Consider the following 22,195-nt stretch of genomic DNA (forward strand, 5'->3'; position numbering starts at 1 on the left):
CACCGATGGATCGCGGTCTCAACTCGCCAAGAGGCCACCACCAATGATTCCTAAAACATATTCAACGACCGCACTCTGACTTGATCATAGCGTTTCGTCATATCTGTTATTTTTAGATATTTTTCACCGCACGAGATTGAAAAAAAATTGCACTTCTGTCGACCGAATGTTTGCGCTACGTGTTCAACTCATTTTTTTCACTTGAACCCGGGTCGTATTTGCATTCGGCCGCGCCCGACATCGTTGCAAAGGTTGCTCGAAATGTCAATGACATAATTCGAAATGCCAGTTCCTGTGGGGGAATGTGAAAATATAAATTCTCCATTTTTTGTTCGTAAATTTCAAGTTTCCCGCCGCGCAAGACAATTTTTTATTCCCGCAAGATCTCGGGAATCTTCAGAAGAGCCAGCGAAGGATCTTCGGAGAGTCTCCGGAGATGTCAAAATATTCTTTCGACGATTTTCGGAAGACCCTATTTTTTTTCAATCAATATAGTTTATTTTGGGCCTCACCGCGTTGTTTACTCTTTCCATCTATGATTAATCAGCGGATTCGTTAAAAAATTCTCAAAAAACCTCATTATCCCAAAAAATCATAACTAATGAGGTCTCTATCACCCGAAATTCATCCACCCCAACGGTCAAAATAACCCAAAATAGTTCGTTCAATTCTCGGTAGAAGTGACTCGAAAATATTCAAGTTAATGATCGGTCACGAGAGGGCCGCATCAAGACATTCCTCAAGGTGGGCCCTTGGGTGGTGGGCCCTGTAGTTTTGTGGTGGGCTTATCACCACGTTCACCGCCTCTCGCACGGAAGCTTCTATCTTAATTGTGATCAGAGTGCCTTCCCCGGGCAGTCCTGCAGGAAAACGGTAACCAAAAGTTTAACGACGATTTCTTTTTTATACTCCTCACCCCTCCTCCTCCCCCTCCCCCACCCCCAGTGCCAATTTAACCCGTTCAACACCTGCGGATATTCACTCGGTTGATTCGTCTCGGAAAAAGTCGAAATTGTTGCGAATGAAGAAGAGATTCGCGAGAGGTACTGCAATTCTGTTTTATACGGAGTCCGGAGATAACGCGGAGTACAATTTCTCGCTTCGGGAGTCTGTCAATTAAAGGACATGACTCATAGGAATTCTCGGTACAATTGAAGTGCGATGAAAACACTTCGTTTGTCCGGCTGTCATAACCGTAAACCCGTGTCAAGTCGTGGCTTGCCGACGCGTGCAATGCAACGGAGATAATATGAGTTATGCCGAAAAATTATACGTTACAGTGAAGATCTGTTATTGTGTGTAATTCATTTACTTGTGGAGGAGAGAAAATTTTCACTGAAACGGTATAATTTTCGAGCTATTTTACTTCCCGAGAGAACTGAACGCTCTTCAGAATGAAATTCTTGTGTTAGAAGATATTGAGGAGGTTTTTTAAAAGATCTTTTTGAAGATTCAGGTGACATTTTGCAAGATGTGAGGGTTCTGACAATTTTCGTCCTCGTCAGGATGTTTCAGGGATTTCGCAGAGTTTTTTGGTGATTCAAAAATATTTTCAGAAAACAAAGTCGACTGGAGACAGTTCAACGATCTCCAGAAGACAATTTTTGAAGATCTCTAGGAATTTGTTCTTAGGGACTTCCGCAGGAAGTAGAAGATATGTTTTCCTAGGCTTCTTAGCTACTATTTCCAGGTACTATAACTTGAAAATTTTCTTTCGAAGATCTTGAAAAGGAATTGTATGCGGAATATTTCAAAATCTTCTTCTTTAGAAGATTTTTGACAGGAATTTTTTTTCCAAAGATCTTCTTAAGAAAACTCCCAAATATCTTCCAAAATTGTCTGCTGGGCAGCTTTCGGTTGTCTCCAGGAGGTTTCCCTTATGAAGATCTCTTCAGTCACTGATTGATACGAAGATTTCTGGAAGAATTCCAGTGGACAAATCAATTTTCCCCAGGTAACTAACCGCCAATTCCCCAAACCAATTTTGTTCGTCAAAATTCGATTTTCCCCAGTGTCACCTTCAACCAAAAACTCCCCCAAATTCACCCTCGTTTCACCACCTACATATCACCCCCTCTTCCATAACAAAACCCCAACAAACTCACCAGTATAACACCAGGCCGGCCAGACGACGGGACTTTCAGTGTCCAACTCCCTCATTCTAGCGACGCGCGGACATCTCCACTTCGTCGGTTGTCCACAAGTAGCAGTCAATATGTCCAGGTTGACAGCGCTACCAATGGCAATTCAATCAATCCACCAGGATCTCCCAATAACCAAAAAAACATCCACAAAACCACGCGACTGAGCCCTCGTCCAGGCGGCTCCACTCACTCTTCGTTTTTCAAAAAAAAAAAAAATGATTTATCAATTAAAAAATTTCCTCAACTCTGCTGCACAAAAGGTCGAAGATCCCCCCAGTGGAGGTCGGATTCCTCTTATCGGGGACGCACGTGTGCAGGAGGCACAAACTTCTCTCTCTGTACCTCGTGATTCCTCACATGTACACACTGATGAATAAAAAAAAAAAACCTCACCACTCACGTTTAGAGTTTCCGAGAGACAGATAACTACGGTGCGATAACCGTTGTGGCACTGACAGTACGCGGCTTTTTCACGAAGACCAACAACGGTTTTTTAATCGCTAGGTGTGCGCAGTGATAAGGCACGAGTGTCGTGTCATCAGCGATGAGCGTTAAGTACATTAACTTAACGTTGAATCACGAGAACTGGCCGGTCAAAGGTGTCACTCGAGTGTCAAAAATTCACTTCTCGTTTATTTATCAATATTTTTCATTAACCAGATCCTCACCTCACGTCACTCCTCACTAATTCACTTATTGAATTTTTCATTTGTTGATAAATATGAAATTGTTGGTGATTATGGGGAGAAAATTGTGCCACTGTAACACGGGCGAACGGAGTGGCACTTGGGTTGGTGCACCTGCCGCGAGAGTCCGCGTTGTAATGGGAGCGGGGCAGCGGGCGGCAGGTAGGCAGTCCTATGGCTCGTCAACCTGCGGAGAAGGGGTATCAGTCACATGGTGAGGAAGGCCGAGCGCTGGGGAGGAGAGAGAGGCGCTGGCTCTGTGTACCGCCGGGGTGGGGAGCTGTGCGACTCTGGGACTGCGGTGGGGGTAGGGCCCCCGGGGGATGTGGGACGGCTGCGGTGAGGGCAGGGGGAGGGGAAGGGCGCGGGACAGAAGGGAAGCAGGAGTCAACGGGAGGATGAGAAAAGTACCGAACCTGTCGTGGCGCTCCTGAACGGACCTGTGGGTCGAGTTGGGGTCATGTCGCGTGTGGAATGCGTCTTCTGATGGCATCAGAAACGGAGACAGTTTGTTTTTTAATTTAAGGGCTTCCAACTGCTTCGGGCAGAAGACTTTTCTAATTTTGAAGTTGAAAGATTTCATTTGAGGCCCAATTTATTTTGGGATTTTTAAAATATGTTAAGGGAGTTTTTGTATTTAAAATGTGAAAATAATTCTTCTGTAAAAATCACCAACAAATTATGACGCCTCTTCTTCTTCTCTCCGGGCGACGCAACAACTACCGTTCACAGACGAGAAACAGAGCGCGTAATTTACGACGCTCTCATATATAGCAACCCCTCGACTGTACTATGCTTTTAACCCCCATGGCAGTGAGGAAGACAGAAACTAGCAAGAAAGTATAACCCATATGAATGCAGAGTATAACGTGTATTACATCTTCATATTTTTCCCCGAGCCCGGTAATTAAAGGTACCCCGCGTCGTTCCTCTCGGGTTTTATGATTTATTCCTTGAGTAGAGCGAGCCGTGATAAGATGGGCCCACCAGATAACTCCGCAAATATAACCCCACCTCGTGCATCGACTTCTGGCCCAGGGGCTCCTCTCCTCAATCGCCATTCAAGGAAAATATTTAATGGTAATTTTATATTTTTGTACTTGAAGAGGAACTAACGATTTCCCGCGCGCAATTCGTTTCTTCTCCTCAAGATCTTACAGAAATCGTCGGATGAATTATCGATCTGATTAAAATTTTCCGGATTTAAGAATCGAATTTTCTGATGGGACCTTTTGTTTAGATTTTATTGAAAATATCGTCGGAACATTTTTGACAGTGAAGATCATTCTCAGTATCGATAATTCATCTTTATTTATTCATCATCCGCCTGAACCGAAATTAAATACACCACCACAAATTACACGCGTGTTGAAGTTCCTCGTAAATCATATCACCCGAATGAAGACTTCTTCCACCCCTCCCACTCCATCTCCGCGTCACCTCGCGAAACAACAGTGATTTTTGCGGTGAGAGGAGTGGAACTAGAGACCTGAAGACTACCACAAAACAAGGAGCGATAATTATCGATGAATGCTGTAAATGCAGTCGATCTTGAGAGAATAAAATGACTAGTTTCAATTTTTTTTTTCACGACACATGTGACTCTTCAGTTGAAGACCGTGAAAATGGTGCTGGCCACCTCCAACATCCGGAGATCGAGGGCCCCTTCAGGTATGGGCTTCACGTCAATTCTCGGAGGGATTAGATACTTTTATACATCTTTGCTTATATCAAATGCCCTTGACTGTAATCCCGTCTTGTCTCCAGGGAGAATAATCTCAGAAGAGGGTGAGGGTGACTCATGTCCGGTGATTGCCAATATTTCAATGTTAACGTGTAAAAGAATATCACTGGAATTTGTTAATATTTTTTTAGAAAATTTCCTTCGAAAGATTAAAAAAATTGTCTGAAGATTTTGCAAAAGTGGCTTCCAGACCGCCAGCTCTTCAGTTCTTTACCCCAATACCAGATATTGCTACGGATCCTCTCGAAAAATTATTGCCAATCAATAAAAAAAAAAAGGTGAACATCGAAAAAAATAATGACATGATTTTTGTCGGATGTCTTCGAGGTTCTGTCTATTTCCAATAAAATTATCCCCCACTCGGGATCTTGTTACTTGTCTCGTCTCATTTTATCTCCCTAACTAATGATAATTACACAAATATTGATTAATGTTGTTGGTAATAATCATTCAGGCGTCTCTTCACTGCCCTCGATAAAACCTGCCCTCGGCTCTTTCCCATAAAAATTTTCTCTATAAAATTGACGTAAAAAAATTACAACATTGTTTAATCCTCACACCGAGTGTTGGCTACACGATAATTCATCGAATCGTAAAAATATAAAGATTCACGCTCTACCTGCCCGATGTCACGTGAATTACGACAACATTTCCGTTCACCTCCGCTCCCCAATGAGAGATCTAAGCGGGGAGAGAAGCCCACACGACCAAAGGTATATAATTATCCCCATGAAGTCTATCATAAACGTCCCGCGAAGTGATCTCGTAGTGGGTAATTTTTTAATTGTTGTTGAACCGCCGCCAAGGACGACTCAGCGACTGAAAACTCAAGTTTCCTGGGAAAATCGATGAATTTCACGGGATAATAGTTCACCCAAGTGATCAGCTCCATCTCGATAATAACTAAAAACTAATATCACTGTTTCTAACGATAGATCGATATTAAAATAGAGTTTTCCGACGAGACCCGACGACGATGGCCCAATCCGAAAGTCGAAAGGAAGTCCAGGCCCCAATAATCATCAATAAATATTATTTTTCCCGCCGAAGCTTCACCGGGAGACGCCATCGTCGGCCAAGGATTTCCATGGTCTTCCCTGATCCCCAGGGCAGTTTCTACGTGACGTACACCTCCCGGGGTAAGTGCCACACCAGTTGGCGAGGAAGTCGGTCCATGATGCCGCAAAATACACCGTAAAAACCCGAATAGGATATACATGGAATAAATAAATAATTTTCCGACCACTAGTTTGGAGAATGACGATACAGCTTTAAGGTTTATTAGTCGGGCATCGTAACTCAGTGGTTCAAGTTCATAAACATTCACCTCTTTCCCCAGGCATATGTTTTTCCCCTCTCAAATGCGTAACTCGCTTTCTTAGCGATTTTCCTAGTTTGATGTACCATTACCTTTCACATTCCGATTTACCGTCCCCGACCTTCACCTCGGGAGACTCATCGGCTCCCGATGCCGTGGATTTTGTGGCGCGCGCGTGTTAATCACACTCGCACATCTATTTATTATCGTTTTTATTATCTTCATCGGGCAATTCGATTTTACAATCAATCGCGAACATCCTCGGGATGAATTGCGAATGCAGCGCGGAAGTCCCTCCCCCCTCCCCTCCCCCAGGGACCTTCGATTAACTAGTATTGAATTATGGACAGCGATTATTGAATAATATCACATGCAAAAGGTCTATCTTTCTCATTCGACTTCTCGTGATCAACTGGCCCTCAGCGACCAAAATTTTCACGCCTTGGGCCCACACGACAAAAGGCCCTGGTTTAGTCATTCCTCTCTGCGTCCTCCCGCTTGTTTATTCAAAGCATTATAAACATTTTGATACTGTTCTGAGAAAAACTATAAAATACTGACCCGGAGTGAAAACAGTTATAAGCATAATATTAATATTGGTCCACACAATCCAAGAACTTCCAATCAGTAGACTAGAAATGTCAATAGTTCATTTCCAAATCTTCAGCGTCGCCGGAACCCATCTCTTATTAATAAAAATCACCTCATTTATCGAGCTCTATTAATCGCGGTTCATTAAACCCAGTAATCAACGCACCAACGACTTGTCGACCTCTTCTCCGGCACAATAGTACTTTAATAACCCCATGAAAAAAGTAATAATTCGCCTGGAGTGCGAAAATGAGGGGTTTTGTTCGTGTGAAGATGATTATCCAGTCATCCCCGACAACGAAAACGAAAAACTCTCTTTACGTTACGCCAGAGCAGGGGGAGCCTGAAGAGGATTATTCGCAAATGTACCACAAGTCGAAGGGGTCAGAGCCGTGACGGTTCGTATGTACCCCGGGGAAGTGGGGTATTCGATGGGTTCCACGGTAAAGGATAGCTCGCCCCAGCACAAAGTGCAATTTCATAATTTTTGCGTCGTAAAATCCGAGCAATGAGCGACGTAAAAATGAATAACTGGAGGATCATTCACCCGCGAATGCGAACTCCCCGTGCACCAGGATGCGAAAATGCGTTTGAGAATTCCCCCTCTCCTTCCACCATTACCGAGGTGTACCCACGAGATATCTCTCCCATAAATATCGATACTGAGGAGGGACACAGGGCACGAAGATTTCCCCGCTGTCCACCACATTTTCACAACACATTCAAAGAAAAACCGAAAAGTGTCGATTATCGCACGCTAAATAAATCAATGATTTGCGCGTCTGGCGATGATGTGACGTTAAAAATATATATTTACATGGAATGGAAAGTGCGTTACAATCTGGAAGGTTTGAATGCCTCAGACGAGGAATTCCTACGGGTGAATGACGCTCAAGGTCGTGCGGAGTTCCAGCGCGGCGCCACTGGTAAATTCCCGTGATCACCAACGTGCGCACGCACACATTTTGCGGAGAGTTAAGGGCATAGCCGCGAAAACTGTTCGATGTGCGTCAGGGTATATAATATAAACCAAACGCCGAGAGGAAGATCACGAGGAGGAAGGCGCGAGTGAGAGGAACGAGGTGAGGTCGACCGGGATAAATATCTGAGCCCCGCCCGACACCCGAGGCAGCGACTCTTCTTGTTTTGGCCTCATCTTGCTCGCGTTCTTATTCCTATCCTCTTCATACAGAACGACCTCTTCGACCGCTGTACACATCGCTTCCAGTTAGGAACTCTCTGTTGCTCTCACCGCTGGACAATATCTCTCGCTTTACTTCCACGTCCTTGCCCTTCTCACATTCTCGCTCTCCTTTATATGCTGACTTTACTATTTCTACTCCGCCCCGTTGGACCGTCACTACCGTTTTCCAATGTTCATGCAGGAGATAGTCGTCTCTGGGTTGCAGCCAGAGCAAATTACTCTGGGCAGTCACTTTTGCGGGGGAAGAATGGCAGCAATGGTTAGTAATATTTATTTTCTTTTTTTTACGTTGACTTGCCGCGTGGACGAAGAAGTGTCTTTGGAATTTTTGTCGAAAGCCTTTGGACGCGTCTTCCAAGGAGTCGCAGGGAGTCAGACGCCTTCAAAAAGCACCTGAAAGCTTTCCACAAGATGGTTTTGAAGGACATTCGGAAGATTTTTGTTGGAAGATCCTGGAAGACAACTTTTCATTAGAGATCTTCGAAGATCTTTGGATTTTCCTTTAGGAAGTCAAATCAATCGTAGGATCACCTATTCTCCTTTGAAAATGAACTTCTCAAGGTTCTCTGGAAAAATCTACTGGAGATCCTGCACAATTGTCATCTGCAGAGCTTTCAGTTGTCTCCGCAATACTTCATCTTCTGCAGATCCTATTGGATCACCGAAAAACCTCTTCCGAATAGTCCTTCGGAGCTTCTGTCAAGGATCTCCAAAGGACTCTCCAACGACCGAGTTTTTTCGTCCACGAAATCGCGTCAGATCCAAAAACTTGTTTTCATACATTTGAATGCACCTCATAATTCACGCTCAGTCTCATCTCATTCCCTGTTCTGCCACCATAACAACTACCGTTGGACTGGCATGACCCAACGTGCACACGCACTCATATTAAGGCGTGTACTCGCGGTCATCAAATGAGGCTAAAATGGAACGACTTCCCTCGATGTGATGGAAAATCACGTTTTTCATGCAACAACATGGAATTGAGTGGGTAAAAAAAATTATTGCGGCTTTGGAGTGTACATTTTTTGCGTCGCCCATTCGAAGTCCAGTTTTGTATTTTATTTCTTTGTTGTGGCGAAAGGCCGATGGAAAACGAGACGCTGGTGGTTCACCACTAGTGCGATGGTACATGACCGCGTCCTGAAGGTAACTTCTTCACCCCGTTGTGGGGCCCAGTGAAGAGGGAACCGTGAGGGAGGAGAAGGGAGGGGGGATACCAACCCATTGAATAGTTTACGGCTTTTAAATAAGCGACCCTCGTTTCCCAAACAATTTACTCGTACCGCAGATTGCTCGTAAATAAAGATAATCTATTCCAACCCGGAAGATAAAAATCCTCTCGTGAGGGAGTAAAAATGGATATAAATATACGATAAATGAAAAGAAATATATGTTCCGTGAATTTTTGATTGGAAAATTATTTAATGTGAGATTTTTCTTGAAAAATCACGACTTACGTAAAAGATGGAGAAAGTTATACAGAAATTTTTCAAGTCAATCCACGCAGGGGTTAATTTAAGGAAAATATAGGGGTTGTGATCCGCAAAACTCTTGTGAAACCAATTTCCATATTAAGCTAATGAATTCAAGGGCGGTTCACCCCATCCTCCCCTTGTATTAAAAAAGAAGCGAAGTTCTTAAATAGTTCTTCGCGGAAATCGGCATTTCCTTTTTTAAAAAAAAATCAGGTTTGAATTCAGACGAAAGCAGTTATTACAAACAAATTAAATAAATCAACACGTGAAACTAAATATTTTCTCGGGTCGATATCCATTTATCGAGCTGCAGCTGATTGAAAGAATCAAACACCCAGCACGAAGATCCCCATATGATGACGCACTTCCGGCCGAGTGACCCGCAGTGCCCTCACCTGATAATTCCCCTCACGAGGAGATCAACCGGTACACCCAGCCACCGATTCACAACCCCGTGACGACCTCCAGTCCCCGATATTTGTTTTTGTTGGGGTCCTGGAAGGCCGCATCCAGCTCACATGAACGGTGAAACTCACATCTGCCATTGGGAAAGTCCCGAACGAGCAAAACGTGGTAGTAGCCAACGCCTTCTCTCGGTAGTTGTGAGTTATTCTCTCATCATTGTAATTACTCTGGCACGATGTTACCGGTATTGGATCATTATCAGTGCTGGATCCAATCTGATGATTCAGAGGATCTTTTTATTGGAAATTTGACGGAGTCGTTGAAAATTTTATCGAAAATGTCAGGAAATGAGTTGGAACATTGTGACAATATTGGCCAGCAACATTGAGGTGACATTGGAGTAACGTTGCCTGCTAATGTTGCGGTAATATTGGAGATCCATTAAATTCACGAACCATTGACTTCAATTTCGAATCCCCCATCACAGGTTTCACTCGAAGACAAATGACCAATTGATTAGCAAGTAAAATTCAACCAGAACACGATGAAAGTAACTTTCTACTAATTTTCGATGTTCCTCTGTTGACAAATATTACCCCCATAAACCTCAGCCACCAAAGCCAATGAAAATCCTTCACATTATTTTTTTTTCACAGCATCAAGAGCGTCTCGAACTCTGAGAAGCTTTAGAAATTTGATCTACTCGTCCTCGGTGTCACGCGATGGCGACTTATATCGAACGCACCAGAGATGAAACTTGAAAAGATGAAGAAGGATAAGACAAGAGGAAGAACGAAGTAAGATGGCTTCCGCTCGAGTGATTATCATCGATCCTTTCCCATTGAACTCCACGACCTCAACAATTTTTCTCACTCAACTTCTATCCAACCAGAGTGCATTCTATTCTCTGAATTGTTTTTGTCGAGTTATACGATTCAACGGAAGTCGATCGTGGCGGTAAGGGGAGATTGAACGAGAGAGGAGAATGAAAGGAGGTGAACGGTGTATAAGGCTCGTATATACATGGATATACTCTTGGGCTCAGGTGTAAAACCGTTGATTGCCCCCAGTACGTAGAGCATTTTCCTCAGTTAGAAGACTGTGGTAGCCGTGGGCGTGCCCAAGCCACCAAGATCATCATCGACTCGGCTTCTAGATATATTTTTATCATCGATTCACTCCCTCTTGATCCTTGGTATTTGAAAAATTAGCTGATTTAACGAAGTTTATAATTGTTCGGTAATTCATTTCACCTGACGTTCAGGTAAATTCACACGGGAAATGTGCAATTTATATCCGGGATGTCCTTTCACCTGCGAATATGCCCTGAATGACAACCGAAATTCGGGTGTAAATGCACGATATTAATTTTCAAAATTATGACCATAAGATTTAAAAATTATTCCTGGAAGTTCAAGAGTTAGCCCCCAAAGTAGAAAATTCGCGAAAAATTCCCAGGATTCCACAGCAAATTGGGTTCACTTGCCTGGGTCTGGACCCAGGGCAATTCAGGGTCCCCTACAGAAATTGATTTTGGTTTTACAGTAACAATTTTCTGTATCATCCCCCCAAAATTTTGGTGAGAACACACGAAGGCTTTTGGATCCGCCCGAATTTCCGTTCCAGAACCGGAATTTTCGCTCAGGTCAACAGGAATTCCTCGCGATATCTCAAGAAAAATCCCCACAATTACCAAAATTCCTGTATTGGAACCCACGTTACCGTACTAGAAGAAAAAATTAGAATTCCCTAGAAATCGCACCGATAAATTGATCGCACATATTCGCCCGGAAATTCCGTCCGCGGATCCGTCTTCTGGAACCGAACACAACATCAGATGTCTAAACCTAACGAACCGTAAAATTCTCTTGAATGAAAGTTAATGTTCCCCTGAATCGAACAAAACGACCCCAGAGCCCTCCAAAAAATCGTTCATCCACCCTCCTCCCCCTTGCTCCAGAGGGGGTTCACGCGGATGCCGATTCCCATTAGCATAAACACGTACTCATTGATTGCGCCGTGAAGATTGTCAGTGTGTGCGTTATTACTTTTACGGTTACTCAACTCTCAATGTACGAACAGAGAAGATTGTCCCAACTGGCAAGATCAATCCGATAATAAATCAACTCTTTTATCACTCACCGAAACGACAAGCAAAGGCAGAAGGAGTCTCGGCAAATCCGTTCTTCTCGGAACCTGAAACAGGGAGAGACAACTGTTAACATTATTTTCGAATGTTGAAACAATAGGAATGGAACAGATTGATGATTCTGTTGGAGGTGATCCACTGAGGATTCACCTCCTCCCCCTGGAATTGTACCTGGACCCACCCACGTTGACCACAGGCTGTTTAGCATGCGCGGAGTCTTGGCGGGCGTCTCTGAGCTTAACTAATACCTTCTACGATCACTTGATTAGAAATACATACGATAAATCAGGGGGGGGGGGAAACCGGCAGGAGGGCAGACTGTGTACACTGGGGGCGAATTGTTGGAGAATGCCGGGTGTATTGGATCGACTCTGTAAAAGCTCTTACTCGTAATGGTGAACAGGGAAAATGGATTCCCCTCTCAATGGTATAACCTATCGTACAGACTGTGAGTGCGTTTTAACTCACTGGGTAATTGATCGGCCAGTGTGTATATGTGACTGACTGTAGAGGAGGGGGGGGGGAGGACTTCCCCCGCGTTTTAACGAGATAATTAAATCAATATGGGTGTGTGCCGAGCGATCCAGCCACCGCGTTATTTTTAATTGGATGTTATACGCTTCGGGTTCTGCGTTTCAATGCGGGGGAATTTTGTACTGACTTTTGAAGGTAATTTTTTGGAAATTGCGGAAGTAATAAACCTTCTTGAAATGTAGGATAATTAATAGGAGAATTTCGTGAACGTTTTTGAGTTCCTACTTTGAAAATAAAAATGAATTTCACGGCCATTTAGTCGGCCAGATTATTTATTTAATTTTTTATTTTATCAGGGAGTTACACAGATATTTTTAATAAAGTTCCTTGTGAATAGGGTGTGAGTTTAGTTGTATAAATTTATAAGAACGATAACCGAATAATTTTTTGATCGGATTTCGAAAACTCCTGGACCGAAGTCTCGGAATTTGGCTTCTGTAAGTCTTTCTCGTCCTAAAAGCTCTTTAGAATAAGGTACCGAAGGCTCCTCCGAGGATTCCAAGCCAACACCCCCGGAATAAGGCCCTGAGTCCCACCCCCTCGGCTACAATTCACAAATTTTTTATAAAATTACCTGTCCCCAGGTTTTATGATACTCTTTGTTGACTAGAGTGCTTATCACGATCGTATTAAGTTGAGATAAAAAACATTATTTTGACATATTCACGACTCAGCGTATATATTCCAGCCAGCTCTCACCATTTATGCACACTTATTCATAAACCCAGGGTGCATTTACGCTCTCACCGGATATCATCTCTTTTCACGTCTCATATAACTATACAGTATTATACGTGTGTATACTTGGAAGCGCCAAGAGGGATAGGATCGCTTTATCACGAATATGTTTTGCCACTTTACCGCTAGCTAGTGGGGAAAATTCTCGAGTGTGTACTTATATGCCTTTGGATCATAAAACACGTCGTAACCACTGTTTCATACGGGGGAAGGTGGCGCGAGCGATCGTTTTTGATAGCCTACCCTCTTATGAGCATCGACTGGCTCATAAATTCTCAAGTGGGCTGTCTTCTTAGCTCCGTTCAGGAGGAAGAATCTCCCACTTTTTGCCAGTCGGTACAATTTTCCCCTCCCCCTTCCATCCCACCCCCTCCCTTTGCCGCCCTTTTTCCTGGTGCTCTCCCTAATTACTCGAATTAAAAATCAGGCTCATCACCCGTTTCGCGGTTTTTTTTTTTATTTCACGATGTTCTGTGCTCCCGAGCTGTCGGAATTTCTCGAGGGGGTTCATTGAAGCATTAAGTGTTGTGAGGAAATGAGGACAAAAAATTCAGGCCCATAAATTTTGAAATATTTCTCGGTATGCGGAGTGGGCTATTTTATCGCACGTTTGCTGGCAAATTTACGTCACGCTGATGATGTTGAATTATTTGATTGAGATACATTTGATTTTAAATACAGATTCGTCACGTCGGGAGATGGGAAAAATATTCGGATGTCTTGTCAGGGTTTCTTATCACTCATATTGTTAGATTTTGTACAGAGGGTAATTTATTTATTAATATTGGTAAATAAATTGAATCACTAAAGGAAAAAAGCTGAGACCCCGCGAGAATTTCTCTATGAGACAGATTTTTTTTTCTTATTTTGCCAAATTTTCTTATGGCTGATCATTGTCGTAGTTCCGATTCTGTTATGTACATTTATTGGTTGTTTATCCACACGTGAATAATAAAATGATATGTTAATAACTAACAAATTTATTTCTGTTTATATCCTCGAAGAAATTATCCCCCCAACTCATCACCTCGCATTCACACCATGAAATATCTCACCCCAGAAAACAGAATCTCTCCAATTTCGCGGGGTTGCGTGCACCACGTGCTACCGGATGTCTCGACCCCTTGGAGCAGCTCAGGTTAAACTCTCCATATCATTCACGCTCAAAACTAAAACAGGAGATCCGGTTTTTCTCTCATTCAATGAATAAAAAAAAAACAGGGGAGAGGGAGGTTAAATCTGTGTGATGGTGTTCGCATATGCGCCCCCACCGAACACCATCTCCTTAACCTCCACCTCCTGCTGGCTATGAGTTCCGCCCACAACGCGTGCTCAGTGAATTCTGCACGATGCGGTGCGCCATCCCCGGGAGAACTCCCACGCCACGCGCACACGTTCTCTTTTCACTTGAGTATTTTCTCGTCCTTCTCCCTTTTTTTTGTTGATACATTCAAACCTATTGGTTTATTCTGCTATAAAAAAAGATTTATTTAAACAAAAATATACGTAAATTACGTTCTTGCTTCTTGAACATTCCGGTGTCTTCAATGTCCTCAAGGATTAAATTTAAATGGGGTGGGAAACAAGTCAATTAACAAAATAATTGTTGACGTTAGTTTTTAGAAAATGGCGAATATCATAAGATGGAAAATATCCTTAACGTTGTGGACAGTGCCAGAACACATGATCTAAATGTTCAGATGGTTCACCACAACTGGCTGAACTGTGATGATCCGTCCTGGCCCACCCAATTCCCAATTTTTCTCATAAGTTTCGGATGTCGATAGTACCAAGGTTATCACCATTTTTTATAATAAAATTCGACGGCATTGTTTATTCTTCTCCCCTGATATTAAGCCAACTAAAATCACCTCGTTTTATTTTCCATCGTGATAGTAAAGCCGCGGAGACGGTTTATCACGCTTCATTGAGCAAATGAATGGTGAGTATGCAGCGTTGGATGGAGACAATAAAGAAATAAATACACAATCTGATGGAATAAATTAATTAGGGAGACACAAATGAAACGAAACCAGAGCGATTCGTTGTCAGTGGAATGAGGCATTTCAATTACAATTGATTAACGACTGACGGGAGTCTTTATCCCGTTGGAATTCGGGTGGATAAATTTTTAACTGAATAAATATTGCACGCACTGACAGAATAAAAAAATCTTTTATCAGGAGAATTTTAATTGAAATGCTTAGTTAACATTTGGTTGTCAACTTTTCGATAAATGGGATTTTACTGTTAATGTTCCCCTCATTTTTTGGATGAGCCTCAAAAATCTTCAGAATACAAAACTGAAAGCTCTTCACACTCAGAGAAAAATATAATTTTGTTAATCATAATTGTTTTGGATAAACAAGTGCAGGGAATGACCCATAGAAAATCCACTTTACATTATTCAATTGAAAAATTATATTTTTCTCTCAGTGCACAAGACAATTTACCCAAACATAATTTTTATATATTTTTTAAATGATCCACCCTACCCTCCCCTCTCCCATATTAATTTATTTAAACAACGCCATTGTTTAAAACTCATCGACTGCATTTCTCTTATTCATTGAACCGGAAAATTACGCCGAAATGGTCCAAATATCTGCAAACAATTCTCGCCAACTTTGATCTTAATTATTGAATATGTAATTTAATATCTTTCATTTCGCGGTCGCGTTACATTGAAAGCCGATCCTCCTAATTCGCTTTCTCCAATTGCCCTTTAGAACCGAGGATTTGCATAACACTTGAAGTATAATACACAAACGTGAATGCGCACACTCTCTGAGGCCTGATTGCTCGTAATTAGCGACGCGTGGCCCGCGCCCACGTGGGGTCATTGGTTTAGTCAGACTATAGAATGGGAAAAGAAGGCGAATTCACTGGTTTCATACGCTAACGAACCCCACACAGCCCCAACACACCGCTGTGCGTCAAGCAAAAGGTCACGAGTCCATATTAATCAAGATGGAAAATTACAAATTATGAATTTCGTCGGAGTCGTACAGAAAATGGATGAAATTGAGATGACGTTATTTCAATTATTATAAAACATGGCCCGGAAGTTATTGATTGGGTGGAGATTAATAAATGATCACCCGATTTAAGCCCTGAGTTATTAAGTTGGCAGTAATTTAATAGTGGACTGTAGGGATATTGATATAGTAAATCGCAGATAAGATAGTTGACTCCCGATGCTTTCCTGATTTCGAACCTGATATAAACCCCTGATTATTCGATAACGACGGCCTGATATTGCCGCTGAGAATGACCGTTGACCCACTGCGATTATAACCGAATGTATGACTGACTGTTCCTGACTGTAATTGCGAATACACGGCAAGAAATATTCCGTAAAAATTACGGAACTCTCAGTTCGCTCACCGATTACGGAATCAACTGGAAAGATTAACGCGACAGTATTGTAATTTATCACAGTCCGTTCAGCCAAAAATTACAGAACTTTCAGGAAAAATTGCGTGACAGTTCCGTAAAATTCCCGACCGTCATTTTTCGCTCCAGAATTACGGAAAAAATACGTAATTTTTCTTGAATCTTTCTCTCTAATTACGGATTGGAAAAGTCCCAGAGAAATTACGGTACCAGGCACTAGAATCAAAATTTTTATCGTAATAATATTATAAAAATTCCCAGATTTTTCTCTCCGTCCGAGAGTGAAAAAATATTACGTAAAAAAATCAAGAGAAAATGAGGGACAGGAAATTATGTATCTGATTTGCCGGTGGATTGGATTGAATTTATGGCGGGAGTTGAGGAGAACTCTAGCTGTTCATTCAGCCTGATATCTTCAATGAATGGCTGTTACCGCATGCTCATACACAGTGAATGTATACAATGGCTGATTTATGCTAATGCGTGCATTCGTTAGCTTTAAGAAAATTTAAGTTTTCGCACGTGCGCGACATTTTCCCAGGACCCTTCAATGCATTTCGTGGAAGACCTTTTGCGTATTTCCATTTTCAACTAATAAACGAAATGAAATTACAGAAACACAATGATTTATTGCAGTCGTTATGTTTTTGACAGGTGATGAAGAGTGAACGGAGAATATTGAGACAGGTAATTAATGGAACTCGTCGTGTGAACAGTCAGGGAGAGAATTGGGGGTGTAAAGGGTTAAATTCGGGGCTTCTCGAACAAATTTGGAGAGAATTTTTGATACTTCTATTGGGATATGGGTAAAAGTAGATAAATAAATGTAGCAACACAATGAATCACTTTAACTTGAACACTTTATTATCGGCACGAGGAAGGCAGGACTGACCTAGAGGAGCGGTGTCCAGAGACTGAATTCTTACTATTTGAAAAACCTTTACTGAGGGAAAAAACAAGAGAACGTTTATGACTCCAGAGGACAGAGTTTCCTTTGAATACCACATGTGGTAAGGATTGCAACGCTCTCAAGTTCGGAGCACAACAGATCATAAATTAGTTAACACGTCATAAACTTTGTCGAGTGATTTTTGAAGATAACCAGAAGAGCTGTGTTCTAATTTTCCAACAACTTCAACTGGAAGAGCCTTCACCTCTTGGTTTTTTATTTATAGAAATATTAAAAGAGTTAAGAGAGAACCTAGTGCCCTGGGAGGTGTGTCGGGGTTGTACAGAATAAGGGTGCGGCGTATTAAATCCCTATGTGATAATAAAATGTTTATCTGATGACCCAAAGAGGGGTAAGGAAGGACCCTGCGTCCTGGAATACTAGTTAACATTTTTTACTGAGACTTTTATTCGAATAAAACTGTTTATTCGCCTCTTGACAATCCCAATGGTTTATCCTGATACAACAATACTTATAAGTAATTTATTAAAACATCTCCACTCCTGATTTTCAATTCAAAGAAAAAGAAACTCGATAACATTTGAACTTTCAACATTTCCCGCGGAAACTAACCTCACAGCGACACACATGCGCCTCACGGTGATCACGTGACCCAGAGTGTACCAACCCAAGGGACTGAATTTGGAACGACAACAATTTGGACGACAGTCCGGTGTTATCTCCACATCTATTTAAATAGTGAACGTGTTAAATTAATAATTGAATCACTGAAAACCCGATTAATGATTTATATCGTGTGATTGCCTCGGGGAACGCATATTTTATTAATCGACGTAATTAATTTTAAAGTGTTGCAAGGGAGAGTCGGGTGACTGTCGGTGTTATTGTTGTGAAGTTATAAATAGGCGATTCCCAAGCTCCTAATTAAAAAAAATATATAACCGCGCATAAATTCTCCATAACTGCTCATCGATGTAAAATCATGCAGAACATTTTTTTTTTCTCATTACCCTCTGCCTTCCATGGAAAGTCCGGGACACTCCAGATATAAATTATCACTGTAAAACTCTGAAATTCACCTTTCACGCACTAACACGCACGTCGTGTTCGCGAGAGATCGCGTGAAAGCACGCGCGTGCAACTTTACCGGTCGTCGGTGAGTGGGGGAAGGGGGAGAGGGGGGGCGTTGGTGTGGAAGGGATAAAAGGATGGGGGAGGGCTAAAGGAATGCCGCGAAATGCATCGGGTTTTGCGTTTTCTATAACAATTTGAAAAACGAGATGACACAATAACTCGATGGCAGGAGGAAAGAGCCGAGAGACTCGTGGTACGACTGCCAGTGGTCACGGATGACGCCAGCGCGGGGTCGACAGTCTGCCAGTGGTGGGAGTTGGTAAAGGGGGGAAGAAGGGGGAGGGCAAGTAGGGGTAAGGTCGGAGGTCAGGGCTATGCCATATGGCCCGTGACCTGCAGCTTGACCTCCGGCCCTCGACCCACTGAGTTTTTTTTTCCCATTCAGTTTGGTTTGTCATTTTTTTTTTTCATTTTCATTCCTCACTACTACAACTCGTTGAGGTCTCAAATGTCAGAGATACACAATAAGAGGAGTTTATGGACAACGTGTGTCCAGGGAATATCTCGCGAAGAAAATGGAGAATTGAGGAATAAATATGAAAGTGTGGGGTTTTTTTATTTGAGTGGTTTTGAAGACTTCGTTGACATCTTTTATTTTCTTATCAAGTTGCCTTCAGGTTCTTTTTTTTCATTTGAATGAAAGATTGGTTTCTTATTGGTCAGTGGAATCGCCCTATGTAGGTACTCGAGGCGGGAAATTTAAATGTGCGCGATGTTGGACTCGCATTGAAAAGTGCGGATATTAATTGAAGGCGTTTAGTGAAATGAAATGGGAGTGGAGAAGATTTAATATGTGAGCGCAAAAAATAATAAAAAAGTATCGTTAATGAGGCACAGTAACGCTCACGTCAGAGATGTTGGCGGAACAAAAACGAATGCATTCAAATCGAGTGTATTTCAAATGAGATAATAGACATTCATAACAGTATTATATGATAAAACTTAATTTTTCAGAAATTCGCGTGTGGTAAGTTAGGGAATAGGGACGATTACCGTCAAAATAAGTGGGAAGAGAACCCAAAGGAAAAAATTCTACATAATATTCCCGAAAGGTTGCCTCCAATTCCGACCTTCACCGGCTGAAGGCCCTCGGGCCCCAGCTCCGTCGGTAAGTTGGGCCTTGCAACTAAAAATTGAAGTTTTATCAACACGAGACGACCGACAAAACTGATGCGCAAAATGACCACTCGTATTGCTAATCCATCAGAAAGAATAATTTCCGATTTGTTGTTATTCCCCACCGGTTCACCTCGTGGAAGTTTCAAATGTCAGAATGGCACAATGAGAAGAGTTTATGTACCACGCGTGTCCCAGGAATGTCCCGTGAAGAGGGAAATGGAGAGTTGAGGAATAAATATGATGATTTTTTTTTCATTTTTGTTTCCCTTTTTTTTTCTCGTCGTGACTGCGACTGACCGGTGGGTTGATAGCCAATGAGAGAGAGCGAGAAACACTGGGACGTTTAGACTTAGGTATCCGTACCTCCGTGACATTCTCGGCTCTTGGAAACGTCGAACGTGTTATTTATGGTCGTGACCAGACGTTCACGGGATATTGTATAACATACCCGCATGGGTATCAACGTACAAACTGCATTCACCAGTTTTCTGGGATTGAATTATTTTGTTAAAGTGGGGAAAATGCAATTCACGAGTGAATGAGGGGGAGGGATGACTCGGTACGATGTGTTTTTTTTTACCCCAGAGTTTTTGCTGCGATTGTTGATGCGAGTGAATTTTTTAAGGCATAAAACCACTGTCGCGACATTCTTGAGATCCCCGAGATCAGGGCCAAATGCGGAGTGACTAGTGGCCAAGTCTGTGAATGTGAGCCACTTAATATGAATGTGTGCGGAAGACCCGCACATTCAGGGACCTCTGAACCATGACCCCACGAGGCGATCAGCACCATCAGCGCACGCCATACGGTCGGTATGTAAGTACTTCAGGCTCTAGTCGGTGGGGAATCGTGAAATATTTTTCAATGCGAAGTACTCGGTTTGGTGAGCCATTGGATAATCGATTAATCTATCACAGCGTTTTATCGTAATAAAAATAATCACTGTAACAATATCGCAACCCAAAAATAAAAAGAACTGGAATCGAATCATTGACGTGGGGCTCAACAGTATTTCCTGAGGAAGAGAGAACACCGAGTTCTTTTACGAATTTTATTTTCGTCTTTGTTACTGACTTTTCGTCTTCTGGAGAGAATCGGAGAGCTCTTAATTAGTCATAACTAATTTTCTATAGGTGCAAGAATTCGGATAAGAAGGATTTCATCAAAATTATTAACCTACGTCACGATGAAGCCCATAAAAAATTGAAATCCCGCGATCTCGGGGCTCCCCTCAAACAAGTTTCCGCGGATGATACACTCGTGCATGATAATGACAGTAGAAAAGCCCACAAGAGGGTAATGACGGGTATTACCCGCGTGAAATGGGCTACCAAGGTGCCGGCTCGAATTGTCGCTCGGTAATTTGTAAAGCCGTGGATCATGTGCATCTCAATGAGATAAAAATCATCCGGAAGGTTTCAAGGACGTCAGATAGAATAATTTAAAAAAAAAAATACCATTCACTCTTTTTTTACTGACTGATTTTAGATATCACTGAGTGCGCGTATCCGGCAGACTAGACATTCCCCATTTCCGTTACGTCATTTTTGCAGAATGAGATACAGCGTAAAGTGATGTGAACGATGCAACCATGTTGGAAAATACTTGAGTCCAACTCTAATGACTGGCTGGGGTCAAGCTCGTTGATTAATTGATCCTCGGTGTTCAATGGCCGGGGGCACATGAACTACGCTGATAGTTATGTAGTCATTTTTTCATTTTTTTTTACGAGGAAGTATTAAATACATCTGTTCGCTGTTGATCTTTTTGTTATCTGGGAAGTGAAAAAGCTGAACTTTGAATTTCAAGTCCGATATTTTATTAACTGCCTGGAAAATTCCACTGGAAAAGGTTTCCAGAACATTATTTCAGATGGGAAATGGCAAAACGAGATCAGTAACTTTTGACTACTGATTAGTTTTTGATCAATAACTCGAGATCCACGACAAATACCAAAATTTTCATCGTAACCTTTTTTGTGAAGCGAATTGAGTACTACAATGTATGTTATTAGAAATATTTCGTTATCTCTCTTAGATTCGGAGTTATTGCTCAAAAACTAGACTCAGAGGTAACTTCCCTCGCTTCACCACTTCGCTACCGATTTTGTCGAAGTGAATTCATAATAATCATCATTGATGATTATTATGGATTTAAAGGTAGAAAAATTTTAACCTGAAGAATTTTGATATTAATGAACTCCCCCTAACGCAAATGTAAAAGTAATCATCGACAGTGGCACAGTAGCACGAAAACATTTATCGTTCGACATCAGTGGGTGCGATGTGGAGGCTTTTAAACTTCTGGTTATTCCTGAAGCGAGACAAACGAAAAAAAAAACACACTTTATTAATCGCAGCAATTAAATGGCAGAGTGTCATTAATCGTTGCCGCGGGTACCTTAATTAGAAATCATCAATTTGCGCGAGCGGTGGTCGTGCTGGGTTGGATGGGTTTTCTTAACGTGATTAAAACGACGCGAATCCCACCATTCTGTAAATAAAATAACGAACATTTCACGCATTTTACGGCCAGAGTTTGTATTTTTTATTTACCTCAATGGTTTTTTTCCATCGCATACTGCAATTTTGCTTAGATCCCTTGCACTGGCATCGCATCACGCAAGTCAGAGGTCAGAAAGCGTT

At 42.1% G+C, this 22,195-nt stretch overlaps 1 protein-coding gene across 4 annotated transcripts in view; it reads right to left on the reverse strand.

Moving 5' to 3' along the window:
- LOC135161091 (NHS-like protein 3) overlaps positions 1 to 22,195 on the reverse strand; it is a 142,502-nt gene that overhangs the window by 65,749 nt on the left and 54,558 nt on the right. Inside the window, exons 1-3 of one of the 4 annotated variants that reach the window (XM_064118370.1) lie at positions 18,308 to 18,500; positions 11,713 to 11,766; positions 2,106 to 2,335 (exon numbers count right to left, since the gene is read on the reverse strand). In XM_064118370.1, coding sequence (XP_063974440.1) covers positions 2,106 to 2,160 — 55 coding nt within the window. In that variant the 5' untranslated portion in view covers positions 2,161 to 2,335; positions 11,713 to 11,766; positions 18,308 to 18,500. Of the gene's footprint in view, positions 1 to 2,105; positions 2,984 to 11,712; positions 11,767 to 18,307; positions 18,501 to 22,195 lie in introns of those variants that run through there. The other 3 variants (XM_064118369.1, XM_064118368.1, XM_064118371.1) reach the window with 3 other exon arrangements.

Source organism: Diachasmimorpha longicaudata, chromosome 4 (assembly GCF_034640455.1).
Source record: "Diachasmimorpha longicaudata isolate KC_UGA_2023 chromosome 4, iyDiaLong2, whole genome shotgun sequence".
Taxonomy (NCBI): Eukaryota; Metazoa; Arthropoda; class Insecta; order Hymenoptera; family Braconidae; genus Diachasmimorpha; species Diachasmimorpha longicaudata.